Source organism: Delphinus delphis, chromosome 19 (genome assembly GCF_949987515.2).
Source record: "Delphinus delphis chromosome 19, mDelDel1.2, whole genome shotgun sequence".
Taxonomy (NCBI): domain Eukaryota; kingdom Metazoa; phylum Chordata; class Mammalia; order Artiodactyla; family Delphinidae; genus Delphinus; species Delphinus delphis.
The window spans coordinates 51,120,405-51,145,568 of record NC_082701.1 but is presented as its reverse complement, the minus strand read 5'-3'; the positions used below and the strand labels follow the sequence as shown (position 1 = coordinate 51,145,568).

General features: G+C 54.0%; 3 protein-coding genes, 1 long non-coding RNA gene and 1 other non-coding gene across 13 annotated transcripts in view; 2 read left to right on the top strand and 3 right to left on the bottom strand.

Annotated features, from left to right (window-relative positions):
- The first annotated feature begins 756 nt into the window (after positions 1–756).
- Positions 757–7,621, top strand: KCNAB3 (potassium voltage-gated channel subfamily A regulatory beta subunit 3). Of its 3 annotated transcripts, none has more exons than XM_059996388.1 (14): positions 757–1,197; positions 2,543–2,586; positions 2,672–2,709; positions 2,949–3,028; positions 4,337–4,381; positions 4,483–4,527; positions 4,739–4,782; positions 4,981–5,067; positions 5,342–5,427; positions 5,572–5,692; positions 5,777–5,871; positions 5,949–6,069; positions 6,240–6,328; positions 6,628–7,621. In XM_059996388.1, exons 1-14 carry the CDS (start codon positions 956–958, stop codon positions 6,703–6,705), a joined length of 1,215 nt encoding a protein of 404 aa, XP_059852371.1. In that variant the 5' UTR covers positions 757–955; the 3' UTR covers positions 6,706–7,621. The 3 variants fall into 3 exon arrangements, with proteins under 3 accessions (XP_059852371.1, XP_059852372.1, XP_059852370.1); XM_059996389.1 differs by having other exon boundaries at positions 5,318–5,427; XM_059996387.1 differs by having other exon boundaries at positions 5,342–5,692; positions 5,949–6,328.
- A 1,250-nt stretch (positions 7,622–8,871) lies between these two features.
- Positions 8,872–10,726, bottom strand: LOC132414089 (uncharacterized). Its single transcript, XR_009516893.1, has 3 exons — positions 10,650–10,726; positions 9,998–10,164; positions 8,872–8,893 (listed from the first exon to the last, which is right to left on the bottom strand). It is a non-coding gene; the product is annotated as an uncharacterized lncRNA (long non-coding RNA).
- Positions 10,683–12,766, top strand: RNF227 (ring finger protein 227). Its single transcript, XM_059996390.1, is given in 3 exon segments — positions 10,683–11,132; positions 11,134–11,248; positions 11,347–12,766. Coding segments are annotated over 3 exon segments (570 nt in total). The 5' UTR covers positions 10,683–10,733; the 3' UTR covers positions 11,403–12,766.
- Positions 12,767–13,387: 621 nt separating this feature from the next.
- CHD3 (chromodomain helicase DNA binding protein 3) overlaps positions 13,388–25,164 on the bottom strand; it is a 25,189-nt gene continuing 13,412 nt past the window's right edge. For 3 of the 7 annotated variants that reach the window (XM_059996438.1, XM_059996442.1, XM_059996440.1), the window contains exons 17-40: positions 24,997–25,118; positions 24,668–24,841; positions 24,393–24,534; positions 24,035–24,166; positions 23,278–23,395; positions 22,941–23,065; positions 22,531–22,762; positions 22,063–22,229; positions 21,412–21,589; positions 20,944–21,009; positions 20,387–20,472; positions 20,138–20,271; positions 19,436–19,580; positions 19,098–19,260; positions 18,862–18,983; positions 18,623–18,758; positions 18,407–18,508; positions 18,088–18,219; positions 17,601–17,709; positions 17,295–17,427; positions 16,762–17,003; positions 15,536–15,699; positions 15,167–15,293; positions 13,388–14,672 (exon numbers count right to left, since the gene is read on the bottom strand). In XM_059996438.1, coding sequence (XP_059852421.1) covers positions 14,432–14,672; positions 15,167–15,293; positions 15,536–15,699; positions 16,762–17,003; positions 17,295–17,427; positions 17,601–17,709; positions 18,088–18,219; positions 18,407–18,508; positions 18,623–18,758; positions 18,862–18,983; positions 19,098–19,260; positions 19,436–19,580; positions 20,138–20,271; positions 20,387–20,472; positions 20,944–21,009; positions 21,412–21,589; positions 22,063–22,229; positions 22,531–22,762; positions 22,941–23,065; positions 23,278–23,395; positions 24,035–24,166; positions 24,393–24,534; positions 24,668–24,841; positions 24,997–25,118 — 3,492 coding nt within the window. In that variant the 3' untranslated portion in view covers positions 13,388–14,431. Of the gene's footprint in view, positions 14,673–15,166; positions 15,294–15,535; positions 16,045–16,761; positions 17,004–17,294; positions 17,428–17,600; positions 17,710–18,087; positions 18,220–18,406; positions 18,509–18,622; positions 18,759–18,861; positions 18,984–19,097; positions 19,261–19,435; positions 19,581–20,137; positions 20,272–20,386; positions 20,473–20,943; positions 21,010–21,411; positions 21,590–22,062; positions 22,230–22,530; positions 22,763–22,940; positions 23,066–23,277; positions 23,396–24,034; positions 24,167–24,392; positions 24,535–24,667; positions 24,842–24,996; positions 25,119–25,164 lie in introns of those variants that run through there. The other 4 variants (XM_059996443.1, XM_059996439.1, XM_059996444.1 and 1 more) reach the window with 4 other exon arrangements.
- Positions 19,866–20,005, bottom strand: LOC132415650 (small Cajal body-specific RNA 21). Its single transcript, XR_009517371.1, has one exon. It is a non-coding gene; the product is annotated as a small Cajal body-specific RNA 21 (non-coding RNA).

Below are 25,164 nucleotides of genomic sequence, written 5' to 3'. Positions count from 1 at the left end.
GTCGATCGGGGCCTGCCCCTCTCATGAAGGCGTGAACCAGGGTGTTCACATCCCCTGAGCCAGCAAAGAGGCTTTGTCCACGGGTTTCTCAACAGCGGCACTATTGACGTTTGGGGCTGGATAATATCTTGGTGTGTGTGTGTTGGGGGGGGGGTGCTGTCGTGTACTTTGTTCTGGCCGCCACTCACTAGATGCTGGTAGCACGTCTCCATGTCTTTCTCTTTCTCTCTTTCTCTCACACGCGCGCGCGCGCACCCAGATCGTGACAGTCAACAATGTCTCCAGATCTTGCCAAACGTCCCCTAGGGGAGAAAATAGCTCACTGATTGAAAACCACTGGGTTGGGGGAAGGCCGACTGGCCTCGGGGTGCAGAGAGTAGAACCACCCTCCCGGTTCTGCTCTCCGGTTCCTGTGAGCCCACAGAACACCCAAGCTGCGGAGCTCCGGAAGGTGGGGCTTATGCAGATGAGCGGCAGGTTTTGGCTGGGAGGCGGGCGTCTTTATGCAGATGAGGGGGCGGTGTCTGCATGTTGATAAGCTGGGCCCGCAGCCGACGCGGCTGGGAGTCTATCGGGTCCCGCTGCGGTTCGGGCTGAGGTGGCATCTCTCTTCCGCCCCCCCCCCCCGTCCCTAAGTTCCTACCCTCCGAGAATAGCCCTCGACCTTTACCCTCGTCCATTTCCCCCTCTCCTCCCTGCGCCAGTACCCCCGAATCCTAATCGCTCCACTCGTGGCGCCCCCCCGCGTTTCTCCTCTCCGCCGCAAACCCCGCGACCTCCAGCAGCCCGCCCCCGCGAGCCGGATCCTGCCTGGCTGCTCCCGCCGCAACCTCCTCAGCCTTCCCGCTCTTCTAGGGCTCGCGCCACTACACCCCCGGGTGTCTCCCCTCGGGCTTACCGGTTCCCTCCTCCTCCCGCCCCCTCGGAGCCCCCTCCCTCGCCTTGGCCAGCCGGCATGCAGGTGTCTATCGCATGTACCGAGCAGAACCTTCGCAGCCGGAGCAGTGAGGACCGTCTGTGTGGACCCCGGCCGGGCCCCGGGGGCGGTAATGGCGGGCCGGTCGGCGGGGGGCATGGGAATCCTACGGGGGGAGGAGGGTCGGGCCCCAAGGCCCGGGCCGCAGTGGTCCCCCGACCCCCAGCGTCCGCTGGGGTCCTCCGAGAGAGCACCGGCCGAGGCACTGGCATGAAATACAGGTATGGGGGTGGCCGGGCAGCCCGCCACATCTGCTCCCCTTTCCTGACCCCTGAGGCTTCCTGGGATGCTTCCAGAACCCCCTCAAACTTCGCTAAGAAGATCCCGGCTCACTCCATCTCCTCTTCCCATCATTGGCACTCCCTTACTTGGGCCCTCTCTTGCTCTCCGTCCATACCCCCGACTAGTAGAAAATCAAGTTTACCAAGGTTGACCAGGCCTGTCAGACCCAGGGGATACTCCTAAGCTTCCCTCCTTACCCTCAGGAAGGCGAGGGATGCACGGATCTCCAGGCTGCACACCCCCACCCCCACCCCCCGGGATGAAGTGTCCTTGGGTCGTGTCCTGGGAAGATGGGGGAAGGAAACGGCTTCTCACTGTGGCCTGCTCAGTGTGCCTGACCCAGATACTGCCCCCACATGCCCCAAGGTCTCCTGCAACCTTCTTGGTGGGGAGGGAAGTGGGGCCCTTGGAAGGATGGACCACATCTCTCAAGCCCCTGCCGAAGGACAGGGGCCATGTGGGTAAGATGGACGGAAATGTAACCGACTTTATCTCAGAGAACCGCTGGGCTCTCAGGACTACCAGTAGGGGGGAGGGGAGAGGCTCCTGCTTGAGAGTGAGCAGAGGTCACTGATCTGACCTGGCTTTGTCACTTGAGGAATTTGATCCCCTCCATGTGGTGGCCCTGATTGGGAAGCTGAGCGGATGGCCTGGGTGGGGGGTCCTTGGGAGGAGCGTCTCTCTGGTTTGAAGACAGACTTCACAAGCCAACAGGAGCAGAGGGAGTAGAGAGGGGAAGAGGGGGAACTGGTCTTACCTCTCATACTCTCCACCCAGGTGTCCTACCTGCTTTTGTTGGAGGCCTCCCTGCCTAGCCTATCCAAGGATCCTTGCCTGCCTGAGTGCCTGAACTTGACTTGGTTTACCCCTTCCACCCCAGTGTCTGCCCTTTAGCACAGCACTCTCTGATGATCTGTTTTCACAAACTCATCACAATTAGCCAGTCGCATTCCTCCCAGCCAACCCCCACCCTCGACTCTACACATCCCAGAGATGACTCAAATAAACACAAGACCCACCAGCAGAAACGCTAAGCAGGCAGCGCATCTTCAATGTGATAGGGGGGAACAGAGGCACTGGACAGTGGCTCCAGAGGAACAGTCATTATTTGTTCACTTATGCTATGGCCATAGCACTGCCCAATTCAGTGGGCCCACTGAGTCTAGCTTCTTTGGACTGAGACACCCTGAGGGCATCTCAGTCTGGAAGGAGAGGAACTGGAGGCTGATAATCTATGTTCCTAATGGAGGCTCTACCCCTTCCTTCTGCCTCTGTGTCCTGCAGGAACCTAGGAAAGTCTGGTCTTCGGGTATCCTGCCTTGGCCTAGGTGAGTTAGAAAGAAGAGGAATTAAGGGAAGGGGCGTTCTTTCATGGCTTGCCCCCACAGGTCTCACCTGCCTTCTCTCTTGCAGGTACCTGGGTCACATTTGGTTCTCAGATCTCAGACGAGGTATAAGTGATGGGACCTAGAAGCAGAGTGAGGGGGTATGAGAGAACCAAAAAGGGGGGAAATGGACTTGCATAGGGGTTTGGACAACAAGCATGGGGAACGGTGGACCTGAGGTTGGAGGATGGGGAAAGGGGAGTGAATGTGTAAACGAAGGTTGAGGTCTGATGGGCTAGAATGCCGTAAGGAAGGTAACTGAGAGGCTGGTTGCTGGTCTTCAACTTTTTCTCTCACCATCCTAGACAGCAGAGGATGTGCTGACAGTAGCCTATGAGCATGGCGTAAACCTGTTTGACACCACCGAAGTGTATGCAGCGGGAAAGTAAGGACTGGGTTGAAAGACTAAGTTACACTTGGAAGGCTGAGAGAATATCAGGGCTTTTTGGTTTCCCCCCTAAAGAACCCTGGGAATTCTGCATCACTAAGTTCCAACCTTTCAGCCAATGGGGCCCCAAAGCATTATGGGAACTGTAGTCCCAACATCTGTCTCTCTCCAGCTTTGAGGGCAATGGGGCATACTGTGCAGTCAAAATGAAATAAAACAAACAACTATTTCCTGGACGTCATTTATGTGCAACTATGTGAGGATGACAAAGATAAATTTCAAACATACTATACCACAGCACACATGGCTTCACGCTGCAAATAGTAAAAACCTAGGATGACTACTCCTGCCTCTTCTTCTGGCAAACTCTTCTGCTTATCTTTAAGACTTGTCCCAGATGTCAGCTCTTCCAAGAAGCCTTTGCCCAGCTCCCCAAAGTTGGTCACTATCCGCATCAGCTCCCAAAGCACTTTACACTACCCTCTGACACAGAGTTCATCAATTACTCGTTTACAAGGCCATATTCACTGCTCACCTGGGAGGCTCCTCCCTCCACAGAACTTGTCTTGCTCTTTCCCACGTCACCTAAGTACCTATGCAGAGCCTGTCACAGAGCAGGTATCTGATTGAAGGATGACATCAATATGCCCTCAAAAAGCTCACAGTCTAAGTGGTTAAACAAACAAACCAAAAGACAAGGAGATACGAAAGATTAAATAACAGTAACACTTCAGTAAGAGCCCACTATAACTTAAGACTTGTCACACATTAACTCATGATTAAGTGTCAAAAAATTGTGTAGCCAATAAGAGCTATGGAAGCTGACAAGGACTGACCATAGACTACAGCAATCAGAGAACATTTTCCATAGAATGAGGCAGAATCCAAGCTAAATTTTGGAGGACCAAGCTAAATTTTGGAGGATGGGTGGAACTTTGCAAAGACTAAAAGAAGGGGGAGGGCAATACAAATGGTTGGAACCAGACGAGGCAGTGCTCCCTGGCTCCACTATAGTTGGTCCCTCTTCTCTCATCCTATTCTATCCCTTCAGCACCCAGAACAGAGCTTGGTACACAGTGATGCACAGCTGACATTTGTTGAATGAATGAGTGAAAATGATACGACTAGAACCCTAGATTGGGAGCCCCTCTTACTTAGTCTAGGATGGGGCTGACAGCCCAATGGGCTCCTCGTTTATGCTCCATTTTACAGGAGAGGAAATTAGTTGAAGGGAAAGGTGGGGAGGAAGGAAAGAAACTGATCCACTTTGGAGGGGTCAGTGCTTCTACACTGTCTTCCTTCCAGGGCTGAAAGAACCCTAGGCAACATCCTCAAGAGCAAAGGTTGGAGGTAAGACATGTTGGGTGGGTGGGAAGGGCCGGGAGGTTGCTGGGGACATGATCATCCAAAAATCCTTTTCTTGCCCGTTCTACCATTTCTCTTTCTTCCAGGAGATCAAGCTATGTCATCACCACCAAGATTTTTGGGGGAGGACAGTAAGTGGCTGCCTCACTATAATTGGGGAGATCTGCAGAGACTGTGTGAAGGTGCATGGGATGGGGGTGGGGACAGCAGTCCCTGCACCTGCTACCCCAGGTCTGCATCCTGCCTGTGAGGACCCCTGAAATACCAGTTCCTCATGATTCCAGGCCAGCCCTGGTCCCTTATCTTTGACACACCTCATCTCTGACTTACCTTTTCCTACAGGGCAGAAACTGAGCGAGGCTTGAGCCGCAAACACATCATTGAGGGTAAGAGTTAGGGGCTGGGAACTGGAGGTGGCTGGGTATGGAAGCCAGAGGAGTTGGGAACATTCTCTGAACCTCTGAGTCTGAGGCTTTGAATAGGGAAGCCGGGATTTAGGTGGCCATGGCAAAATGATAAGGTCTAAATTCTTAGGAAACTGAAGCTGAAGAGCTTACCTTCCTCGCCCCATGCTTTTACCCCAGGCTTGCAAGGATCCCTGGAACGCCTCCAGCTGGGATATGTGGACATCATCTTCGCCAATCGCTCAGACCCCAACAGTCCCATGGAGGGTAAAAGCAGCACCCCAACCCTGACAGCCCTTCAAAACTGAGCACTTCTAAAACCCTCAGCAGAAGCCAGCCCCTGCTCAGGAGGCCTCCCAAGCTCCACAGCAGAGGCTCAGACCCCAGGACTTGGACGGGGAGGGAGGTGAAAAGCAGATACCAACCCCTCCGACTCCACAGGGATGAGTGGGGCCTTGGTGGGGCAGGCAGAGGTCTGCACATCTGGAACCCAGGATGCCAGGGGTCTGACAGTGAGGCTCTCCCTCTCCTATGTGCCTAGAGATTGTGCGAGCCATGACCTATGTCATCAACCAGGGCCTGGCCCTATACTGGGGGACATCCCGATGGGGGGCTGCAGAAATCATGGTGAGTGTGCCACCCACCTCGCCGTCCTACAACTTGTTCCCACTTTTCACATGGCCACTCCAAACCCCACTCTACTGGAGGGGGGGGAGTGGAAGAAAATGGAAGGAGTGCTCTGACCCCCATCTTTTCCCCACCCCAACTCAGGAGGCCTACTCCATGGCCAGACAGTTCAACCTGATTCCTCCAGTGTGTGAACAAGCTGAGCACCATCTGTTTCAGAGAGAGAAGGTGGAGATGCAGCTGCCAGAGCTCTACCACAAGATTGGTTCGAAGTCCCCTCATCCCTACCTTTCCCTCGGCCTCACCATCACCTAGATCCCTTTCCCACATCCAATCCTCTTCCTCTTAGGTGTTGGCTCAGTCACCTGGTCCCCTCTTGCCTGTGGCCTCATCACTAGCAAGTATGATGGGCGAGTCCCAGATACCTGCAGGGTCAACATCAAGGTGAGATCTGGGGGCTCAGGACGGCAGGAGTGGACTATCTGAGGAGTCGTCTTTTGCTGATTCTCCTTGGCCTCCAGGGCTACCAGTGGCACAAAGACAAAGTGCAGAGTGAGGATGGCAAGAAGCAACAAGCCAAAGTCATGGACCTTCTCCCCATCGCTCACCAGCTGGGCTGCACCGTGGCGCAGCTTGCTATTGGTGAGACACTGCCAGCCCTGGACCCTGCAGAGGCCTTGTCTCCTCCTGAGATGCTACCAAACCGCAGACTGGTTTGTCTCTGGGGAGGACCCTCTTCCTCGGAGACACCTCTGAAGTCTGCGTGCTCACTCTTTCCGACCAGTTCTTTTTTATTTCCTTCTCTGGCCCAGCGTGGTGTCTCCGCAGTGAGGGTGTCAGCTCGGTCTTGCTGGGGGTGTCCAGTGCAGAGCAGCTGATTGAACACCTGGGCGCCCTGCAGGTGAGGGGGGAAGGGTGTGGGGGGCAGTGGGGGGGGGTGTCAGAGCCAGAGCCCATCTCTGTCCCCTGTCCCAGCACTCAAGCAAGGCCTTGCTGTCCAGCCCAGAATGGGCCTGTGAGGTCACCCACTACAATGTCCTCGCTTGGCAAATGAGAGGTCCCAGGGTGAGACGGTGAGGCAGGGGCACAGCTGCGACTCTTTCCCTGCCACCTGGCTTCGCTGTGCGGCTCCCCGGGTTTTCCAACCTCATTCCCTTGTTCAGCAACCCTGCACCTCTCCACCACCCCATTCAATTGCAGGTGCTGAGTCAGCTGACCCCGCAGACGGTGATGGAGATAGAAGGGCTCCTGGGCCACAAACCTCATCTCAAGAAATAGTCCGTCGGGGGCGCAGAGACCCGCTCCCAGGACCGCTCCCAGGACCGCTTCCCGCCCCCGCCTCCCTCCCGCTCCGGATCCCTCCACGCAGCGGCCGGAGCCAGGGAGGCCCCGCCCACTAACGAGTTCCGGTCACAGTAGCGAAAGCATGAACAAAGCCATATCCTCCCGCAGTGGGGCTTGAGAGGGAAAGTAGTCCGCCGCCCCCTATTGCGTCCTCCTAGGTCTCCCTGCTAATCCTGGGCATGAGCTACTGGGCTGTCCCCTCTCTGCCACTTGGCCTCGCTCCCTTCTCTCTTCCCCTAATCGCCGAGGCCCAGGGGGAAAAAAGGCAGATACAAGACCCATGCAGAGTACCTCAGAAGTGGCCCTTGAAATGTCATCAAGGGGTAACAACCTAATATGAAGTGAGTTTTGATGTCATCTGGGACAAAGGAGATGGGGCTCTTACATTCGTTACAAAGGAAGCCAGGCTGGTCCTGGCAGGAAGTAAATGATAATCTTTGGGAAACTAGGACCCTGCCTCAGCCAGGAGGTGGAGGAGGGCTTAAAACCACAAAAAGTGTTGAGACTTTGTTCTTGTCAGAGAGGGGTAGGGTGGGGAGTGCAGTGACAAACCACTGATGAGGGAAAATTGACGGCCGATGTATAGCCTGTCCTGGCACAAGTGGCCAGGGAAGCCCTTGGAAAGTACGGTTGGGCCGCACTTTGCAGGAAAAGGTGACAGCCTTTAGGTCAGGGCAGAGAAATGGGGCTGACATAAAAAGGTCTGGGGATAAACTTTTGAGCCTTGAGCAGGACTCCTACCCGGGAGTGGAGGACTGTAGTCTTCCTCCTGGCAATAATCTTAAAGCAATAATGATGGCCCCTCTTGTGTAAGACTTCCCAGGGAACTGTAAATAAAATCTCAGCTTGATCATCACTTACCGCGTCTGAAATTGCTGGGGGCTGAGAGGTTAGGATCTCAGTCTCACGTATCTGGGCCTCTAGCACCCTGCCGTTAGAAAGGTCCAGCACTACCTGTCCACTGCTCCTTTACCTCAGTGACCCAGGCATCATGCTCCTAGTCACTGCTCTCATCAAGGACCCAGGCACCTGATCCTCCAGGCCACAGCTTTCTTCCTTAGAACCCACAGGCCGGGCTTCATAGCTTTGTTGCTCCTCCCTCTGATGCTCACTCTTACCCTTGTTTTGTTTTTTTTGTGTTTTTTTTTGCGGTACGCGGGCCTCCCACTGTTGTGGCACGAACCTGCATCCCCTGAATAGGCAGGCGGGCTCTCAACCACTGCGCCACCAAGGAAGCCCCCTTGTTTTGTTTTGTAAGTTATATTAGCCATTCGTCTTGTTTCCCTCTTGCCTGATACCCACACATACGCCAATGAACTATCTAGGTGGTTTTCCTGTGGCTGAGGGGGAGGGGCTGTTCTGAGGTTGAGGCTTTGGGATTTGGGGAAGGAGAGGTAAAATGAAAACCGGTCTATGGTTGAAATGATACAGAGACAGGGAAAAGAAATAGTATAAAGAAAAAAAAGAAAACAAGTCAAAGATCAGGTGTGAGAGTGGTGGAAAAGCAGAAGCAAATGGGATTATGTCAGAGCCTTACCCTTATTCTTCCCCAAAGAACTCTGATTTCCCTGGGACACAAAGTGGGTGGAAAGTTATAACCTTTAAAGATCACAAGGCAGGGTAGGATTAGCTCTGCCTCCCTTAAAATATAACCTCACCGGGCTTCCCTGGTGGCGCAGTGGTGGAGAGTCTGCCTGCCGATGCAGGGGATGCAGGTTCATGCCCCGGTCCAGGAAGATCCCACATGCCGTGGACCGGCTAGGCTCGTGAGCCATGGCCGCTGAGCCTGCGTGTCCAGAGCCTGTGCTCTGCAACAGGAAAGGCCACAACAGTGAGAGGCCCGCGTACTGCAAAAAAAAAAAAAAAAAAATATATATATATATATATATATATATATATATATATATATATATATATATATATATATATATATATAAAAAACCTCACCATCTCCCTTCTTCCCATCCTCACCCTTCCTTGATCCCGAAGCTGGGAGAGTAGAATAAAACCAATTTTCAAAAGAGAGAAGTCAGCAGCATGCCATTTACTGGATTAGCAGCCAACCGCATCAACTAATGAATACTTACATCCACTCCTATCATCTCCCACTCATTTTGGAAGACTGTGGAGGAAACAAAGAGGTAAAAATGTGTGACTATTGTTAGTTATTCTGTAACAAACATACAAGAATTTATAAATTCAAAATAGTACTCTCCTTAAACAGTTACCTTGGAGGGCTGTGCACTTATTTTAATGATGCCTACCCCATGGCTCAAAACATTGAAAAAAGTCCTCTTAGAATTACCTTCAGAGGCAGTTAGAAACCCCTTGTAAGGAATCTTCCTTTATTGTCACACCTCGTTTACGATATATACATATATGTGTATATATATATATATATACATATATATATATATATATATAATTTATTATTATTATTATTTTTGGCCGTGCTGCATGGCTTGCAGGATTTTAGTTCCCCCGGCAGGGAAAGAGTCCTAACCACTGGACAGCCAGGGAATTCCCTCGTTTACCATATTTATCACTCACCTCGTTCATTAATTTAACAAGTATTTATCTATTGAGTCCTACTATGGTACAGCACAGGGACACAGTGGTGAACAAAACCAGACTCAGAACAACCATTGTGAAGTTTACAGATGGGAAAGGCAAAGAAGTAACAAGTAACCCCCAAACACACACAAACTTTGGTTGTCCAAAGTCTAGAGGAAAGCACGTGGTGTTACCAGAGTCTACAGTGGGTATTTCACACAGTGAGGCTGCGTGGAGAGCTGAAGGTTGAGTGGGTGTTACTAAGGTGAAAGCAACAGGGTTTAAAAAAAAGAAAAGAAATGGGTGTTGGAAACGTTGGGTGCCAAGAAGTTAAAGTAAACACAACATAGGCTGGGTCACAGGATACTAACAACAGCTAATATATGGTGTGTTTACTGTGTGCCAAGTATCATTCTAAGCACCTTAGAATCAGTATATAAGCTGATTCAATCCTATTATCATCCACACGTTATAGATGAGGAAACCAAGTCCCAGAGAAGTTAAGTAACCTGCTCAAAGTGTCACAACTGGTAAGCGGGCTCTAGAGTCCGTGCTATGAACCTCCACAACAGAATCTGGACCGCAGGTCCAGGAGAGGAGGGTGAGGCTGCGGCTGGGGGATGGGTGTGGCACCGTGAGGGAATGTGGGCTGTGAGTACTGTGTCCTGTTTACCTGTAGCAGAAGTCACACCCCTGAGTCAGAGCTCAGGCTGGGCTGCGTTGTTGGAGCCATCATGGTGTGTGGGTGTCCAGGCCTGGCTACTCAGGAGGGATAGGATTCCCAGCATTCCTAAGGCCACGGTCCTGGAATCTAGGGCCCTCCTTAGGCTGAGATTTCACCTGGGAGTTGAGCAGTTTGAGAATAAAATTTGGGAAGCCACCCTTACAAGAACACAGGGAGGTCGTATATAACAAGGAAAATTGAGGGCAGCATCTGCTCAAACGCCCAGGAGCCCACTGAAGATTGGGCAGAATGGGCGGTGTCACTGGCTTACGAAGTACGTTTGGGTGGGTTGTGAAGGAGTGTGAGAAACCCTGTGCCAGTGGCTGAGGGCCCGGGCCCAGGGAGGGAACTGGGGATTTGCACACAGTAGAATTAAGGAACGCTGGCTCTGCGTGGGGGATAAAAGAAGCCATGGAGGGAGTGTGTGTGTGTGGGGGGCGTGCCGCGACTTCCCCTCCCCAGCCCTCGCACCGCCTGGCCCGCTCCCCTCGCTTCGCCATGGCTGGCATTCGGGGTCTCGCACCTCCACCGCCCCCACGCGTGCTGCCGCGGGGAGCGGCCTGACCGCCGCTTGACGCCTCAAGAGGGGCGGGGGTCTCACTATTAAAAGGGGCAACAGGCCTCGGCGCGGGCCCCAGAACAGGCCCGCTCCGTTAGCGACGCCCTCGAGTCCGCGGCGGGCACGATGCAGCTCCTGGTGAGGGTGCCGTCTCTTCCGGAGCGGGGCGAGCTGGACTGCAACATCTGCTACCGGCCCTTCAACCTCGGGGACCGCGAGCGCCGCCGCCTCCCCGGGACGGCGCGCGCCCGCTGCGGCCACACGCTCTGCACCGCCTGTCTGCGCGAGTTGGCGGCGCGTGGCGACGGCGGCGGGGCGGCCGCGCGCGCAGTGAGTCTGCGCCACGTCGTCATGTGCCCCTTCTGTCGCACGCCCACCCTGCTCCCGCGCGCCAGGATCACTGAAGTCACTGTCAACCCGGACTTGTGGTCACGCTTGGAGGCAACAGAGCGGGCCGCGCACGAATCTAATGGGGCGGGTGGTCCGGTTCGGGAAAGCGGTGAAGCGGCCGAGAGGCCGATGACTAGGAAACGGAGAGAAGGGGGCGGGGCCTAGGAGCGCGGGATGGCGTGAGCTCCTGCGGCCCTGGGCCCGGGTGCTGGCACCCGCGCGCAGGTGGCGGCGGCCGCTGCCTAGCAACGGTGAGGGGCCGCCCGGGTAGGCAGTGGAGGGAGAGCGCCCCGGAACGCCGGTTCGGCTGCGCCCTTCCGCTGCCACTAATCCTCCTTCCTTCCCCCAGTGCTGTACTGTCCACAGATCAAGGACTCGGCCCACATGACCCGCTGCACGCTGTAACCGCGGAACCCTGAAGCTACGGCAGAAGAAAGGTGGGAGCTGCATTCTCGGGGCGCGCTGTACTACGAGGAACTGGTGCCAAGCCCACCCCCTGTCATGTCCTGGAGTGTCACGGATGAGGGAGGTGAGCCAAGGGCAGAAGGGAACGCCCTGGGAGGTGTTGATGCTGCGCTGGGGAGGCTCCTAGACGAATCGCCCCCATCTACCGACTGTGCCAGCCTTGCATATTCAGGATGGAATGGCCCAGGGAGGATAGAAACAAAGTCTACGTTCCCGTGGGAAGCAGACAATTTCCCTAGCTGTGACTTTGACTTTTGTCCAGGGCAGCTCTGATGTGTGGGAGCAACAGGTCCCATTTTAGCAATTCTGTGTCAATGATTTGAAAGTTTAAAAAAGATGGAACGGGAGAGAAGAGGCTGATTTCCATGTCATATTAATCTCACTTCTCTAGCACCTAAGAGAACTGAGAAAAATAAACCGTACCCACCCTACTCCCTCCGCTGGTATGCCTACTAGTGTCCCCCTTCCCAGTACTGTGTTCCTAAAATTGTCAAGATGCATCCCCACCTATGAGATTAGGAGCCTCGCTTCATTTCAGAATCTCCCTTCAACCTGTTGGGGCAGGTATGACGACGTCCAGAGGGCATCTATCCGAGTCACCTCACTAGGGCCTGTCAAGGGGAGGAGGGAGAGCCATTTGGCTATGGCAGTGGATTGTAAACTTCTGATATTATTTTTACAGCCACAAGGAAACACTGTCACTACTGAAAAAAGATGCTCATCATACAATTTTAAACTTGTGTCCCATATTTAGACATCACCTATTTCAGGGCAGGGGTTCAATTTAAAAGTCCTGTTCGTATCTTGTGATCGTAGAGTTACAGTCAAGGGCCAGCAGCATCGGCATGACTGGAGCTTGTTGGAAGTGCAAAATCTCAGGATTTCACTTTTGACTTACTGAATTAGACTCTGCATTTTAACAAGAATCCCAGGTGATCCATTTAAGTAAAAATTTAAGAAGCACTGGTCCAGGTCCTAGACTATGTTACATTTTCCCCTGAGTTAAAAAGGGGGAACTTATTAAGAATAAACCCCAATTTTTCTAACTATGTTTTTACCTTTTTCCTTTCGTTAAGTCTCAGCTTAAATATTCCCTCTTTGGGGAGGTCTTTCTCGGCTTTCAATCTGGTGTAGCCCCCTCCCTCCCCCTCTGTAATACAATGCCTTGTTTTATTTTTTCACTACTTTTATTTTCTGATATGTGTTTTGTTGGTGTCCTGCACTACAGTGTAAGCTCCATGATAGCAGTGACTAACTTGTGACTGTTGTATCTCCAAGGGCAACAGCAGTGTTTTTAACATGTACTCAATAAATGCTTGTTGGAATTACATTTTTTAATACAATAGCCTCAAAATTGTCTGGTCTCTCAGCCTCTGAGAAGCTCTGGTAGTAAATACATGTCAAGCTGTAGTGTCCAGCGGTTCAAATCTTTGGCAAGCTATGCAGGTCTGACCCCCCACCCCCCAGCTCCTTTAAAATAAAAGTGTGCTTCTGCAACTGGGAACTGAACCTATGAAGCTGTAGTGACCTCTACTGACTCTTGGTAGAACTAAACAAGCTGAAGGTGGAAAGGACGATCAAAAGGATGAATGGAAGGCAGTTCTGAAACTTATCAGGCACCCCTCCCACTAAACTTCTGTCCAGTAATTCCTGCTATCTCTCTGATCTCAACCTGAGGCCTGTGGAGGTGTCCTGCTGTCACCCTCCATCTCCGCTGAGCTCATCACACTGGGGTGAGGGTTGGAAAAAGAGCCTTGGAGTTGTAGCTGATGATCCAACAAATAAAAATGAGAAAAAGGAAAAGGCACAAGATTTAAAAAAAGAGAGAAATGGGTAATAGGAAATGGCAGGAAGCGACACCCTTTCTTTCCTCATCCCTCCCCGAAACCAAAGAACTCCCCCACTCAAAAATAACAGAGCACACAGAAAGGAAAGTATAATTTATATGTACAACCAATAAACCTGATACAGAAGAGGGGACTGGGACAGACCAGGAGTGGGTGTGAAGAGACCGGGAAAGGAGCAGCAAGAAAGTGAAGGGGAGCGAAGAGCAAGTGGGGGGTTCGCCATGCAAACTGCCACTCTCCCCAGCCCCTCCTGGGGAGGAGGATGTGCCCATGTCTCCCCAGCCTGCCCTCCACTATTTTGCTCTGGTCCCAAAGGCAAGGTAGTCCCCTGACTAGGCCCCCTGCCTGACCCACTCAAGTTTAGTTCATATCCAGGTCTTCAGGAGGGAGGGTAGAAGTCCTCCAAGAACCTGAGCCCCAAAACTGGGGGCTCCCCCCACATCTGGCCCATTGTGTTCTCCACCACCCTTTCTAGGTTACCTGGGTCCCTAGGACAGATTGGGGAGCTCCTCTTTGGCTTAAGGGAGTATCACCCAAATATTACTCTCTTTGTAGGGGTGGTCCTTGGTCCCTAGGGAGGGGGGAAGATTCCCAACACAAGATGCCGGTACGCAGGAGGTAACTGAGCCAGTGAACGGCGCCTTTATTCTGAGGCTGAACAGCAATGGACTCCCTCCCTTGTTAACTGCTCCGCCCTCCATTTGGGGGGAGGTAGGGGAAGGAAACATGCAGCCGCCCCTCCTCTTCCCTTCCACCCTCCCAGGGCTCACTGTCACCCCTCTCTAAAGTCACCCTCCTCTCTTGAAAGCTCTTTTCCCCACCAAAGTCCCTAAAGGCCGGGCAAGGCTAACCCCCCACTTCTGCAAGAGATGGAGCTTACGCTGCAGGAATAAGAACTGGGGCGGCTCCACCTCTTTCCCCTCCCCACCACAGCCGCTCACTGGGAAGCTGTGTGTGCTGGGCAGTGGGGGGTACAGGTACTTGGAAGACCCTGCTGACCACCTCCCACCCAGACCTCTTCTCACCAGCACAGTCTTCAAAGCACGGTGGGAAAGGTGCACGGGGTGGAGAAGGACAAAGGGCCCTTCTTGAAGAGAGCTGTAGAGAGGGGCAAAGGGGCTCCTAGCCCAGCGGGGGCCCAAGGGGTGGGGAAGGTGGAGGACTGGCAGCAGGCCCCAGAGCCTGAGCTGGGGGTCGGCCTCGGGGACGGGGCCTGGGTGAAGGGCAGGCCTGGGATCCGGTCAGTCGTCTATACAGATCACCTCCCCGGCTCGGGGCTCCTTCCGATCCAGCCCGTCTGACACCAATGCCCCCACCATTTCCTTCTCCTTCTTCACCAGCACTGGAGGGCCGTTGGTGGCGGCTGTTTGGGAAGGGGGTAAGGAAGGGTCAGTCCCTCCTTCACTTCCCATTGTCGACTGCTTCCTGGCGACAGTACGTTCTTACTTCTAGGTCACCTCATGCCACATCCAATTTTCTAAGGTAGGGATGGGAAAAAATCTCTCTCTCTGAGATTCCCCACGGTACGCATGATGGAACACGTGTTCCAACTTTCACCGGAACCCCCTTCCAATTTCATATTCTCTTTCTCTGAAGTAAACAGCTGGAGGAGGCTCAGGTAGGTAGTACCAAGCCACAGAACCACTAAAACCCTAGATGAGGTTTTTGACAACGGGAATGGAAGAGAAGCTGAGAAAGGGATGGGAAAAACAAAGTCCAGAACCACTCCATTCCATAAAACACTGGATACTTCCAAGGAAATGAGATGGGCTGGACAGGTAAAAGGGTAGCTGAGCAGGGATGAAGCTTGGAAAAGGAAGAATGCAAGGAGCAAGAGGCAGGAAGTCACCAGCTGACCTGTGATGAAGGACCCTGCAGGCATCTGGCTGTAATTGGCGCCTGCGGCGGCCAGGGCCCCTACGGGTGCGGCGCTGAAGGCCGCCCCGTACCCCGGAGGTGTAGCGTACGGACCCGGGGGGAAGGCCTGGAAGAGAGAGCGAGCCCACATTAGAGGGTCCACAGTCTGAGAGGAAAGAAGCTGTCGGGGAGACATCATGGGCCAACTCCAGAACTACTGAGGGGTATCACACAGGCAGGGAGACTCAAGGCTGATGAGCGTGCTGGAGCAGGTCGTTGTTCCACACTGCACGGGGCTCTGAAGGAGGTGTTCATACGTGTGCAGGAGGAGTACCAACAGGGAAAACTGGAGTCGGGGGAAAGGGTTACCGGTGTGGGGTGAGGCTCCGTGCCCTTGCTGGCCAGCCGGCTGAGGATGCTGCGCTCGGACATCTGAAGGCGGGCTGCGATGGGGGGTATTCGGGACAGCGTGGCTGGCAGGCGGGTCACGTCCGCCTTCATGTCGCTCAGCAACTCCTCCAGCTGGTTCAGAACTGGGGCCCGGGCCACGGAGAAAGAAGGGCAAGAGAAAGACAGGGAAAGGGAGAGATGGAGCCAGGAAAAGAGATGAGGAGTCAGATGGACAGATACAGTCAGAGAAGGAGAGAGAGGAGGACACAGATGTCGAAGAATCAGAGACCAAGGAAATGACAGAAGTAGAAAAAAAGAGCAACTCGGGGACAAAGAAAAAGTGTCAGGTAAAGAGGCAGAGAGACCAGATCACCACAGAGGACAGATGGAGAGAAAGAAGAAAGGAAAAGGGAATATGGAGAAAAGGGAGATAGGGGAGGGAGGACATCGGAAGACATGGGGGCGGGGAGTTGTCAGAACATCCCATACTGAAAGAGTGAGGTTTAGGGGTTGGGGATGATGGGGAGGAAATAGTCAGGAGGTGTGGGAGGTGGTAAGTGGTGTCAAAGACGTAAGGAATCAAAGTTTTAATATGTAAGGGGGGGAGGGAGGTTAGAGGGTCAGCATTACAGATTCAAGGAATTAGAACAGGAGTCAAAGGGGCCAGGAATCAGTCACTACATCAGACAGGATTAGATGGTTAGAGGGCTTTAGAACTTAATCTATTATTATCAAGGTAAGAGGGTTTGGGAGGAAGGGTTGAAGGTCAAAGGGAAGTTTCATGGGGTAGGGTCAGAGGGTGGGACGGAGGTGGTTTCTGCTTCATGGGGTGAATGAGACGTGAGGAACGTGGTTTGTGGGACCGGGGGTAAGGACTTTTGTGGACTATACACAGGCCAGGGCCCCAGAGAGTGTGCTATTAGCAATATGGCAGGTGTGTGGGTCAGCGAAGAAGTTCCGCCCTGTGGAGGGGACGTGGCACAGTCTCATGGAGATTGGGGGGTTGGGGGGAAGGTCCCTCCCTTCGGCACTGATGTGAATGCTACTAGGCACGGATGAGGGCTGGCTGCACGAATCCTAAAGGCTAAAAACCAAGGCAGTACCAGGTGGGTCGGGGTGGGGTCAGAGGTCAGAGGGGGGTGGTTCAGAGGGTAACGGGGTCAGAGGGGTGGGAAGATTTTGAGGGGTGCGGGGTGAAGACTTACGCAGCGTTGTGGGCCCTCCCCCGCGCGGGGCCGCCGCGGCCCTTACCCTTGTGCAGCACGGCGTTGGCCGGCTTGTTCCCCGCCAACGACTCCTTGGAGAGGTGCTGGTGGCTCTCGGCCAGGCACTCGGCCTCGGCGAAGCGGGCGTGGAGGGCCATGGCGGGGTGCGCCGGCTCCTGTGATAGGTTCAGGTAGGCCGCCCGCCGCAGCTGCTCCTCAATCACCAGCGCCTGCTCCAGGAGCTAAGGGCGTGGGGAGGGGGTGAGCGCGGGAGCTGCCAGCAGCAAGCACGCAGCTCGGGGCTGGAGACCCACACTGCCCTCACCAGCGGCCCAGACCCCCAGCTCCACACCAATACTGACTGCGGCCCCGCTCCAGACCACAGTGCCAAACACAAGGTGACCCTCTGGTCTTTGCCTCAAGCATCGCCTCAACCCTCAAGGTGTTAACCCTGCCTACATTCCAACCAGATCTGGTCCCACTTCTCACCCAAGCCCCTCTTCAACACTGTTCCTTTCCTCCCTCATCCTCACCTTGAATCTCCGCGCCAGGAACTTATTTTTCATCTCCAGAAAGTTCCCCTTATTGGCTTCAGTTTTAAATGGCTCGTTGATAATGGCAAACTGAGCATCATTCTGGATGTCCTGCCACCGTGCGTAGCCATGGCTGCCAATAAGGGAAGTGGATCATCAAGGAATTTAACAGGGCTGGGCTGTGAACACACCTTCCTTTTGGCCTGGTCGCCCCAAAGTGTGGCACTAGGCCCCCTTCCCTAAGTGTAGTTCCCCTCTCTCCAGGTTGAGAGAACATTTTTTTCTTGCGTTTGTAGCCAAGGATACAGGACAATCCCAGCCAGAAGCCAATAGTCATGTCTTCGGTGCCAGATCTCATTGAGTTTCCCCGAGGAAACAGCTGCCCGTTCCTCATTCTGCCACAGCGTGTGGAGCTCTGAAGAGAGGACAGAAGACAGATGAGGCATCAGGAGTTTGTGAAGCCCAGCAGACTGGTACAGAGGAGGGAACTGAACAGTGGGACAGGACTAAGGGCTTTTTAGGAGGAACAGGGCAACGTTAGGTGAGGGGTTAGGAATAAAACTAGTTACAAACAAGGTTCAAGTTGGGATTAAGAGTACAGGTGAGATTAAGGCAGCTTTGGAGTTAGGAGTCCACTTCAGGAGGACCAAGGGCAAGGATCAGAGACAGCATGCACCATTTCATAGACAGTTACTTGGAATTAAAGGCGGAAGGAGGCCTCAGGCCCAAAGAGAAACCCCATGAGGATGAGCTAACCCCAGTGAGGAGCAGAGGGCAGTGAGGACCCCCCCACCTGTGAAGCCACCGTCTGCAATATTGAACATGAACCGCGGCTTCTCTGCCTTCTCCTCACGTCGCCCGTTGGACCGCGGCTCGTCTCGAGGAGGCCCAGGTCGAAGCTCCCGGTCCCCTTTTACATCTTCTGCTACGGCAGACGGGGCAGAGCTCACACCTCAGGAGAGTCTCCTCCCAGGTCCCAAGACTACTCTCTGTAGTGTACTGGCCCCTGGAACAGCTACCCACCCAGGACCCAGGCATTTGGTTCCCAAGACTCCACCTCCCCTCCCCTGATTCCCTCAGGGACCCAGGTGTCCGGTCCTTCCACCCATTACCTCTCTTGCCCAAATCCCCCGTCTCCCCCTCCGGCCTCTCCCTGTGTTCCTGTCCATCCATCGGCTTCTCCTCCCCCCTCTCTCCTGGCGTCGACTCCGTGGCTGTGGGAGGGGGTAGGGGACAGGAAGGAAGGATGTCACCCTCAGCCCCTGATCCCAGGAAGAGGGAACCCCCAAATTCTAAGCCCCCCTTCACCCCTAAGACCATGCACCCACCTGACTTCTCTCTGTCCCCACGGTACCCAGGTTCAGGCTCCATCTCTCCAGGTACCCCTGGCACCTCATCCTCTAGAGGAATCTTCCTTGGCTCCAGCCGCTCCCCAAGTGATGGGGCTGGGCTGGGGGTATCAGCCTAAAAGAGGACAACGGAGTCAGGATGAAGTGGCGGCTCCTAGGCACCTGCCTCCACGACTCTGCCACTCCCTCCCCTCAAAGGAAGCTAGGTAGCCACACACCTCTGTTTCCATCTTCTCCCCAATTTTGCTATTCTTCTCTGGCTTCTCCTCCTGGTTTTCTGCTTCATCCTTCTCCAGAGGTGTCCTTACGCCATCTCCTTTCTCACTGGGAGCTGGAGTAGCTGCGGGGGTAAGGCGGAGTGAGGCAGGCAGAAACTCCCCACCCCAACTCCAGACCCTCGGCGTCTAACGGACACTGGCCCCATCTGTCTCTCCTGCCATCCTGAGCTGATTACCAGGTTTTGAGGTGCAGGGACTGTTTGCAGCAGAAGCCTCAGGAGTGGTGGGAGACGTTTTGGTAGGAGAGGAGGCTCTGGAGGAACGCTTGGAGTCAGCACTGGGGTCGGGCATCAGCTCCGGCATAGACCAGCGCCCATTGATGTGCTCAAACTCCTGAACCTGGAGGGTGCGGGGGAGTCATAGGGACAGAGATCAGCTCCGGCGACCGGACACACAGCAAGCTCCAGCGCTTCTCCCTTTCTCGCACCAGCGTGAGTCCGGAACTCAGGGACGAGAGGCAGAGGAGCACAGGGCCTAGGCGGCCAGCCTCTTTGGCTGAGGGGAAGACGGATACCTTCTTCTTGACGAGAGACATGACTCCAATGCGGGTCAACACTTGCTGGCGACTCAGTCCCTCCCGAGGGACCCCGTCAGCAAAGGTTTCAGAGCCGTCTGCCCCGGGCTCACAGAGATGGCGCATGAACAAAGACACATAGGCCCTAAGGAGCACGGGGGTGGGAGGTGTGTTAGGAGAGCCTTAGGGGGGGCAGGGCAGTAAAGGGGGCACAGGGATTACTGAACCTGAAACTCCCGGGTGCCTCCAGGGGTCCTCCCCTGGGCCTCTCAGTCTCACCATCACCTGTCCTCCAAATCCTAACTCCCCCATCTGCCCCTCCCCTTGCATTTCCACAGTCCCCTTGGTCTTGGTTACTTCATTCCTAGGCCCCATCAGTCAGCTCTTCATCCTTCCCACCAGCCCCCCTGCCAGGTTATCATGGTCAAATAAATGTGAGGCAAGGACAGCCCAGGCGAGGCTCCTGTCTCAACTGCCTCTCCCATTGGGGAGGAAGCCTGGCCTCCCTGCTCTAGGCTCATCTGAGGGGAGGTGGGGCAGGCTGAGCCCACCCCCCAGGAAACTGAGCCAGGAAAGACTGTCTGGCAGGGAGTACGGTGATCAGTTGAGTAAGGTCACATCATATGGTGGCCAAGAGGAAGGCAGTAACACCCAAAGTTTTCACCCTTCCATCCAGCTGAGCCCTGTATCACCCCCACTCACTTGAACTCTTTTTCAGTCTTGCCCCTGAGGTCCCGCACCAGCCACTGGGTGGTGAAGGCGTCCTGTGGTGGCATGCCCCAGCGCATCACAGCATTGAGGAAGGCCTTCCGCTGACGGGTGTTGAATCCCAACACCTGATGACGGGGGCAAGGAGGGAGTGGGCAGTGAATGTCCAGGATCTCATTTCTTGGTCTGTGCTACCCTCAGTGACTCAGCTTCAATTCCCTAGAGGGGCCTAGGCCAGCTCACCTCAATGTTGCCCCCAACTCGAGCCAGCAGTGGAGGCAGTGGCTTATCCTTTTCGTTCCGGAGCTGCCTCTTGGACTGTCGACGCCCTGGGTGGGGAGATGGTGACCCCGGTTAGTAGAGCTGCCACCTCCTTCCCCGCCCTCACTCTTTCCTAGCCCTCCATTCTCACAAGATACAGAACACAGGAAAGGCCTGTGTCAGCTCTGAGGCGCTTCTAATTTTCTTCCCAGCGCATTCAGAACTACTAACCCAATAGGTCCAAAAGAATCGAGTCATACTAAAAAATCAGTAGCACCCATACGATGCAAGCAAGATTACTGGTGGGAACGTAAGAGGATGTTACCTTTCTCGATCTTTCATCTAGGTACCTAAGCCTGCACGGTTATATACTCCCAATTTTAACAGTGGCGAGATTATAGATATTTCTTCCTTTTTGCTTACCTGCAATCTTTACTTTTTCTACAAATGAGCATTTTGTATAAAAATAGTGGGCTTAATAGACAATGGGAAGTGAAATGGGAAGAAGTGCGGTAGAAAAACAAGAAAACAGATGCCACCTTCAGGACGCTCATCAAAGTCTTCATCCTCCTCCTCTGATCCCACTGAGTACTCTGACTGGTTATCTGCGAGGGGAAGGGCTCAGTGGTCAGTGATGGCTCCCTGGATAAGCCCAGGCTGGGGCCCTTCTGTCTGGACGCCTCCCCTCGGAGACTTCTGCACCTTCGCTCTGGCCTCGGCCCTCCTAGGGATGCCGGATGACTGCCTGCCGTCTGACTCAGGACCACACACCATGTCCACTCACCCACCTACCTCCTGACTCCTGCATAACCCACTCTAAACAGGGACCCCTGGGTGTCCATCTGAGCCCTCTGCAACTGCTAGATAGCTGAGACCACCTGCAAATCCACCTGGCCTCCGGGTAGCTCCCAGTGTCCCTTCCTAATCTCTTTCCACTTGGCAGGGAAGGCCCTGACTCCTAAGCGCACTCTCCCCTTCTCGGTCCCTCCGTCAGGGGCGGTCCTCACCTTGGTCCTCCTGAGCAGCATCGTTGTAGTTAACCTGCTTGCGGACCCTCTTGCCTTTGCCGAGGTTGCGGGCCAGGTCTTCCTGCTGCTGCTCGTAGTGGTGTCTCAGCAGCTTCTCCCAGTAGTCGGGATCCACGTTCTCCTCCTGCTTGATGATCTCGCGTTCAATTTCCTCAATCTGAGGGGCAGCAGGACGAACGCTGAAGGCCTCCCCTTCCAATCCTGCCACCATGACAAAATCCCTACTCGCCTGCCTCCACCCAGCCCTAGACCTCGTCACTGTGTGTAAGTCCTCTGTGTGAGTTTTCCTTACTTCTTACCTGCAATATGCTTCTCCTCCTCGTGATTTCCCTTTTTTCCAAACCTCTCCTCTAGTGCCCTCTGTGTCCCTCCCACTCTGACTCAGAAGCTTCCCTCCCGAGTTTATCACCGCTTTCTCTGCCTAAGTTTTCTCCAAAGTCCAGTCTCATCCTTTAGACCAAGAAGTCGTTTGAGGTCCACTACCGCTCTCTGATGGGCACTGGGGTAAGAGATCAGACAAAAACCAAGAGCGAAGGGGGATCCTCCAACTTCAAGGTCTGGTCAAGGACGTCGGACACGACCCCTCAGAGGTGGCCCGGGATGCACAGTGTCTGGCCCCAAGCCTCTCACCTTGTCTTCTTCCCTCACCACGTACTGGGCCACCTTGAAGGAGCTGAGATACTCATTCATGTTCTGCACGTCAGTGTCCTCAGTTGCATCCTGGTTCCGGTCCAGGAGCCGAGCGATGGCCTCGTTGTCATAGTGAATCACACTGCTGTCCTCCTCCTTGTTCTCCCCTGGTGGAGTTGGGGAATGAGAGGGGACTCTGAGCTCTAACCAGAACCTCAGGCAGAACTTTAGAGAGATCAGAGGAAAGCCTTCCCCTCTGCTTCCTTTTCACGGGAGCTCTGGAGGAGAAGGCCCTTTCCCTGGACGTCTACACAGAGATTTGCTGTTGTTTTCAACCTTACAGGTAAGGAAAGAAGCCAACCTTCCTCCAAGGATGCAGAGAAGAGATTTTCTTCAGGGGGTTTCAGAAGAGAAGTGCTCATAGACAGCAAAGACCTGCTTACAGGGAGCTGCAGAAAAGGCTCTCACCCTCATTTTCATCCTTAAATAGCTCCTCGGTGCCAAATTTGAGGATGTCATCCAGCTCCTGCTTGGACATGGAGCCCGCCTTGGAGCCCAGCCCGGGCCGCACCACCAGATGCGTCAGCATCATCTTTCTCTTGGCCACCTGTGTGATTCGCTCTTCCACTGATGCGCGAGTCACAAACCGGTAGATCATCACTTTGTTGGCCTGGCCGATCCGATGAGCACGGCTGAAGGCCTGCAGGGGCCGGAAAGCGGGGATGGGCCAGGGGAGTGGCAGGGGAGACACCCCCTACATGCTCTGGAAAAGAGGCTGACAAGGAAGGGTCTTCTACCCACCAAGAGGTTTATTTCTGACCCCAGAACAGACAGACACATCTCCTTGCTCGGAGGGGCTCCAGGAGGCATGCTCTCACCTGGATATCATTATGGGGGTTCCAGTCTGAATCAAAGATGATGACAGTGTCGGCAGTGGCCAGATTGATGCCCAGCCCTCCAGCCCGGGTGGACAGGAGGAAGCAGAATTGTTGGGCCCCAGGAGCTAGGAGGCAAGAATTAGGAAATCAGGCCTTTCTTGTACCCAGAAGGTCTGTCCACCTGCTCCTAGTTGTTCCCTGACTACAAACAACGATGCCCTCAACTCAAAAGCCCAGGTGGCTAATATCCTCCCAGGCCAGCACCCTCCCATCCCAGGGACCTAGGCACAGGTTTCTTGGGCCTCCCACACCCAGCAGGGACCAAGGCCCCCCTCACCATTGAAGCGATCGATGGCCTCCTGCCTCAGGGCACCAGTGATGCCGCCGTCAATGCGCTCATACTTGTAGCCTTCGTAGTCTAAGAAGTCCTCTAGCAAGTCTAACATTTTGGTCATCTAGAGCAAGAGAAAAGGCAGGAGTCTAGAACGACGAGGCAGTGGGATGCGCCCTGTCTGTTCTGACTACCTCTTTATTCTCTCTCAACCCCAGTCCTTACACTTGTACCCCTGCCCTGTCATATACCCCCCAGAGCTGCTTCCTCCACCCCCAGCTCCTCCTGGGACATTCTTGTCATTCTCTCTCTCTTGATTTAAGACCATTTCTCCTAAGGCAGAGGTTCTCCTCTGACACCCATGACAAAGTTTCAGGGAAATCTATGAATCCCCTGAAAATCTGTACAAAATTGTCTAGTTGTGTGTGCAGTTTTCTGGAGAAGAGACCCACAGCTTTCATCAGATTTCCAAAAGGTCTGTGCTCTCCTCCCTTCCCCAATAAGGTTAAGAAACAGTACCAGTCCCAGAGACGACCTTTAGGAGGCAGATGGCTCACCCTTCCCCTTCGCCCCTTTTGGCGTACAGAAACTGGACTACAACTTCCAACAGCCTTAATTAAGAACAGGGATCAGAGACCAAGATGAACTTAGCTATACCAGAAACCCTTAGGGGTGTAATTGCCTAACCTCGCATCCCGTGGCAACCACAGGAATGAGGTAAGCGATTATCCGATGGTGAGAAAGAGCTACAGGGATGGGTCACCTGCGAGAAGATGAGCACTCTGTGTCCTTGCTCCTTCAGCTTCCGCAGCATCTTCTGCAACAGCATGAGCTTCCCAGATGCCTTAATAAGTGCCCCACCCTCATATGCCCCACTGGGAAGTTTGGGGGACTCCTGAAAAGAAGGCAGGAAGAAAGGAGGAGAGGGTCAGTGAACACGCCCCCGTATTCTGACTATGCCTAGAAAGCCGGAGGCCCAAATCCAGGCTCCACACCTTTACAATTCCTATTCTTCTCAGAAATCTAGTCTCTGGCCTCCCAGCCCAACTCCAGCCCTGTGCTCAACTGCCCACGTTTCCAAAGAGCCAGGCATTTCACAGCCCCCCAGCTCCCGTATCTACCATAGCAGCCACAGGAAAGAGATACGGATGGTTGCAGCACTTCTTAAGATCCATCATGATGTTAAGCAATGACACTTGGTTCCCACCTCCTCGTGAGTTCAAGGCCTCAAAATTTCGGGTCAGGATATACTTGTAGTATTTCCTAAAGCCCAGGGCAGGGGCATAGAAGAGACACAATAAAGGAAGCAATTATGATGTTGCATTTGGTCACCAACTCTTGGAAAGCTGCCACCAAATCCTCAACCCTGGGCCAGGTAACCCGCCTTGCATCTCACTTCTGCATGGGGCTCAGCTCCACGCGGACGATGAGCTCTGTCTTGGCCGGCATATTCTTAAAGACATCAGCCTTGAGCCTCCTCAGCATATGTGGCCCCAGCAAGTCATGAAGTTTCTTAATCTGGTCTTCTTTGGATATGTCGGCAAACTCCTCCAGGAAGCCTTCCAGATTGCTAGTAGCCAGAAGGAGAAAAGGAAATGAACAGGCGTCAGGTTCTTTGCCCCTGACCTCAGGCTCTATTCTTCACTCCAGATGAATCCTCCTCCCACTCATCTTCTCAGTCCCTCCACCTCTCCTCTCTGCAGACCACCCTGCTGAGCCACTTACTTAAACCTCTCTGGGGTGAGGAAGTTCAGCAGATGGAAGAGCTCCTCCAGGTTATTCTGCAGTGGAGTCCCTGTCAGCAGCAACTTATGATCTATCTTGTAGCCATTGAGGACCCTGAAAAACTAGAAAATGGGGCAAGGAAAGGCAGAGGAAAGGGCCCATCAGTGG

Coding starts and splice junctions, on each gene's coding strand:
- KCNAB3 (XM_059996387.1), top strand. CDS start 956: ATGCAGGTGTCTATCGCATGTACCGAGCAGAACCTTCGCAGCCGGAGC. Junction 4,382..4,482: donor CTCAAGAGCAAAGGTTGGAG/GTAAGACATGTT, acceptor TCTTTCTTCCAG/GAGATCAAGCTATGTCATCA. Junction 5,693..5,776: donor AGAGCTCTACCACAAGATTG/GTTCGAAGTCCC, acceptor TCTTCCTCTTAG/GTGTTGGCTCAGTCACCTGG.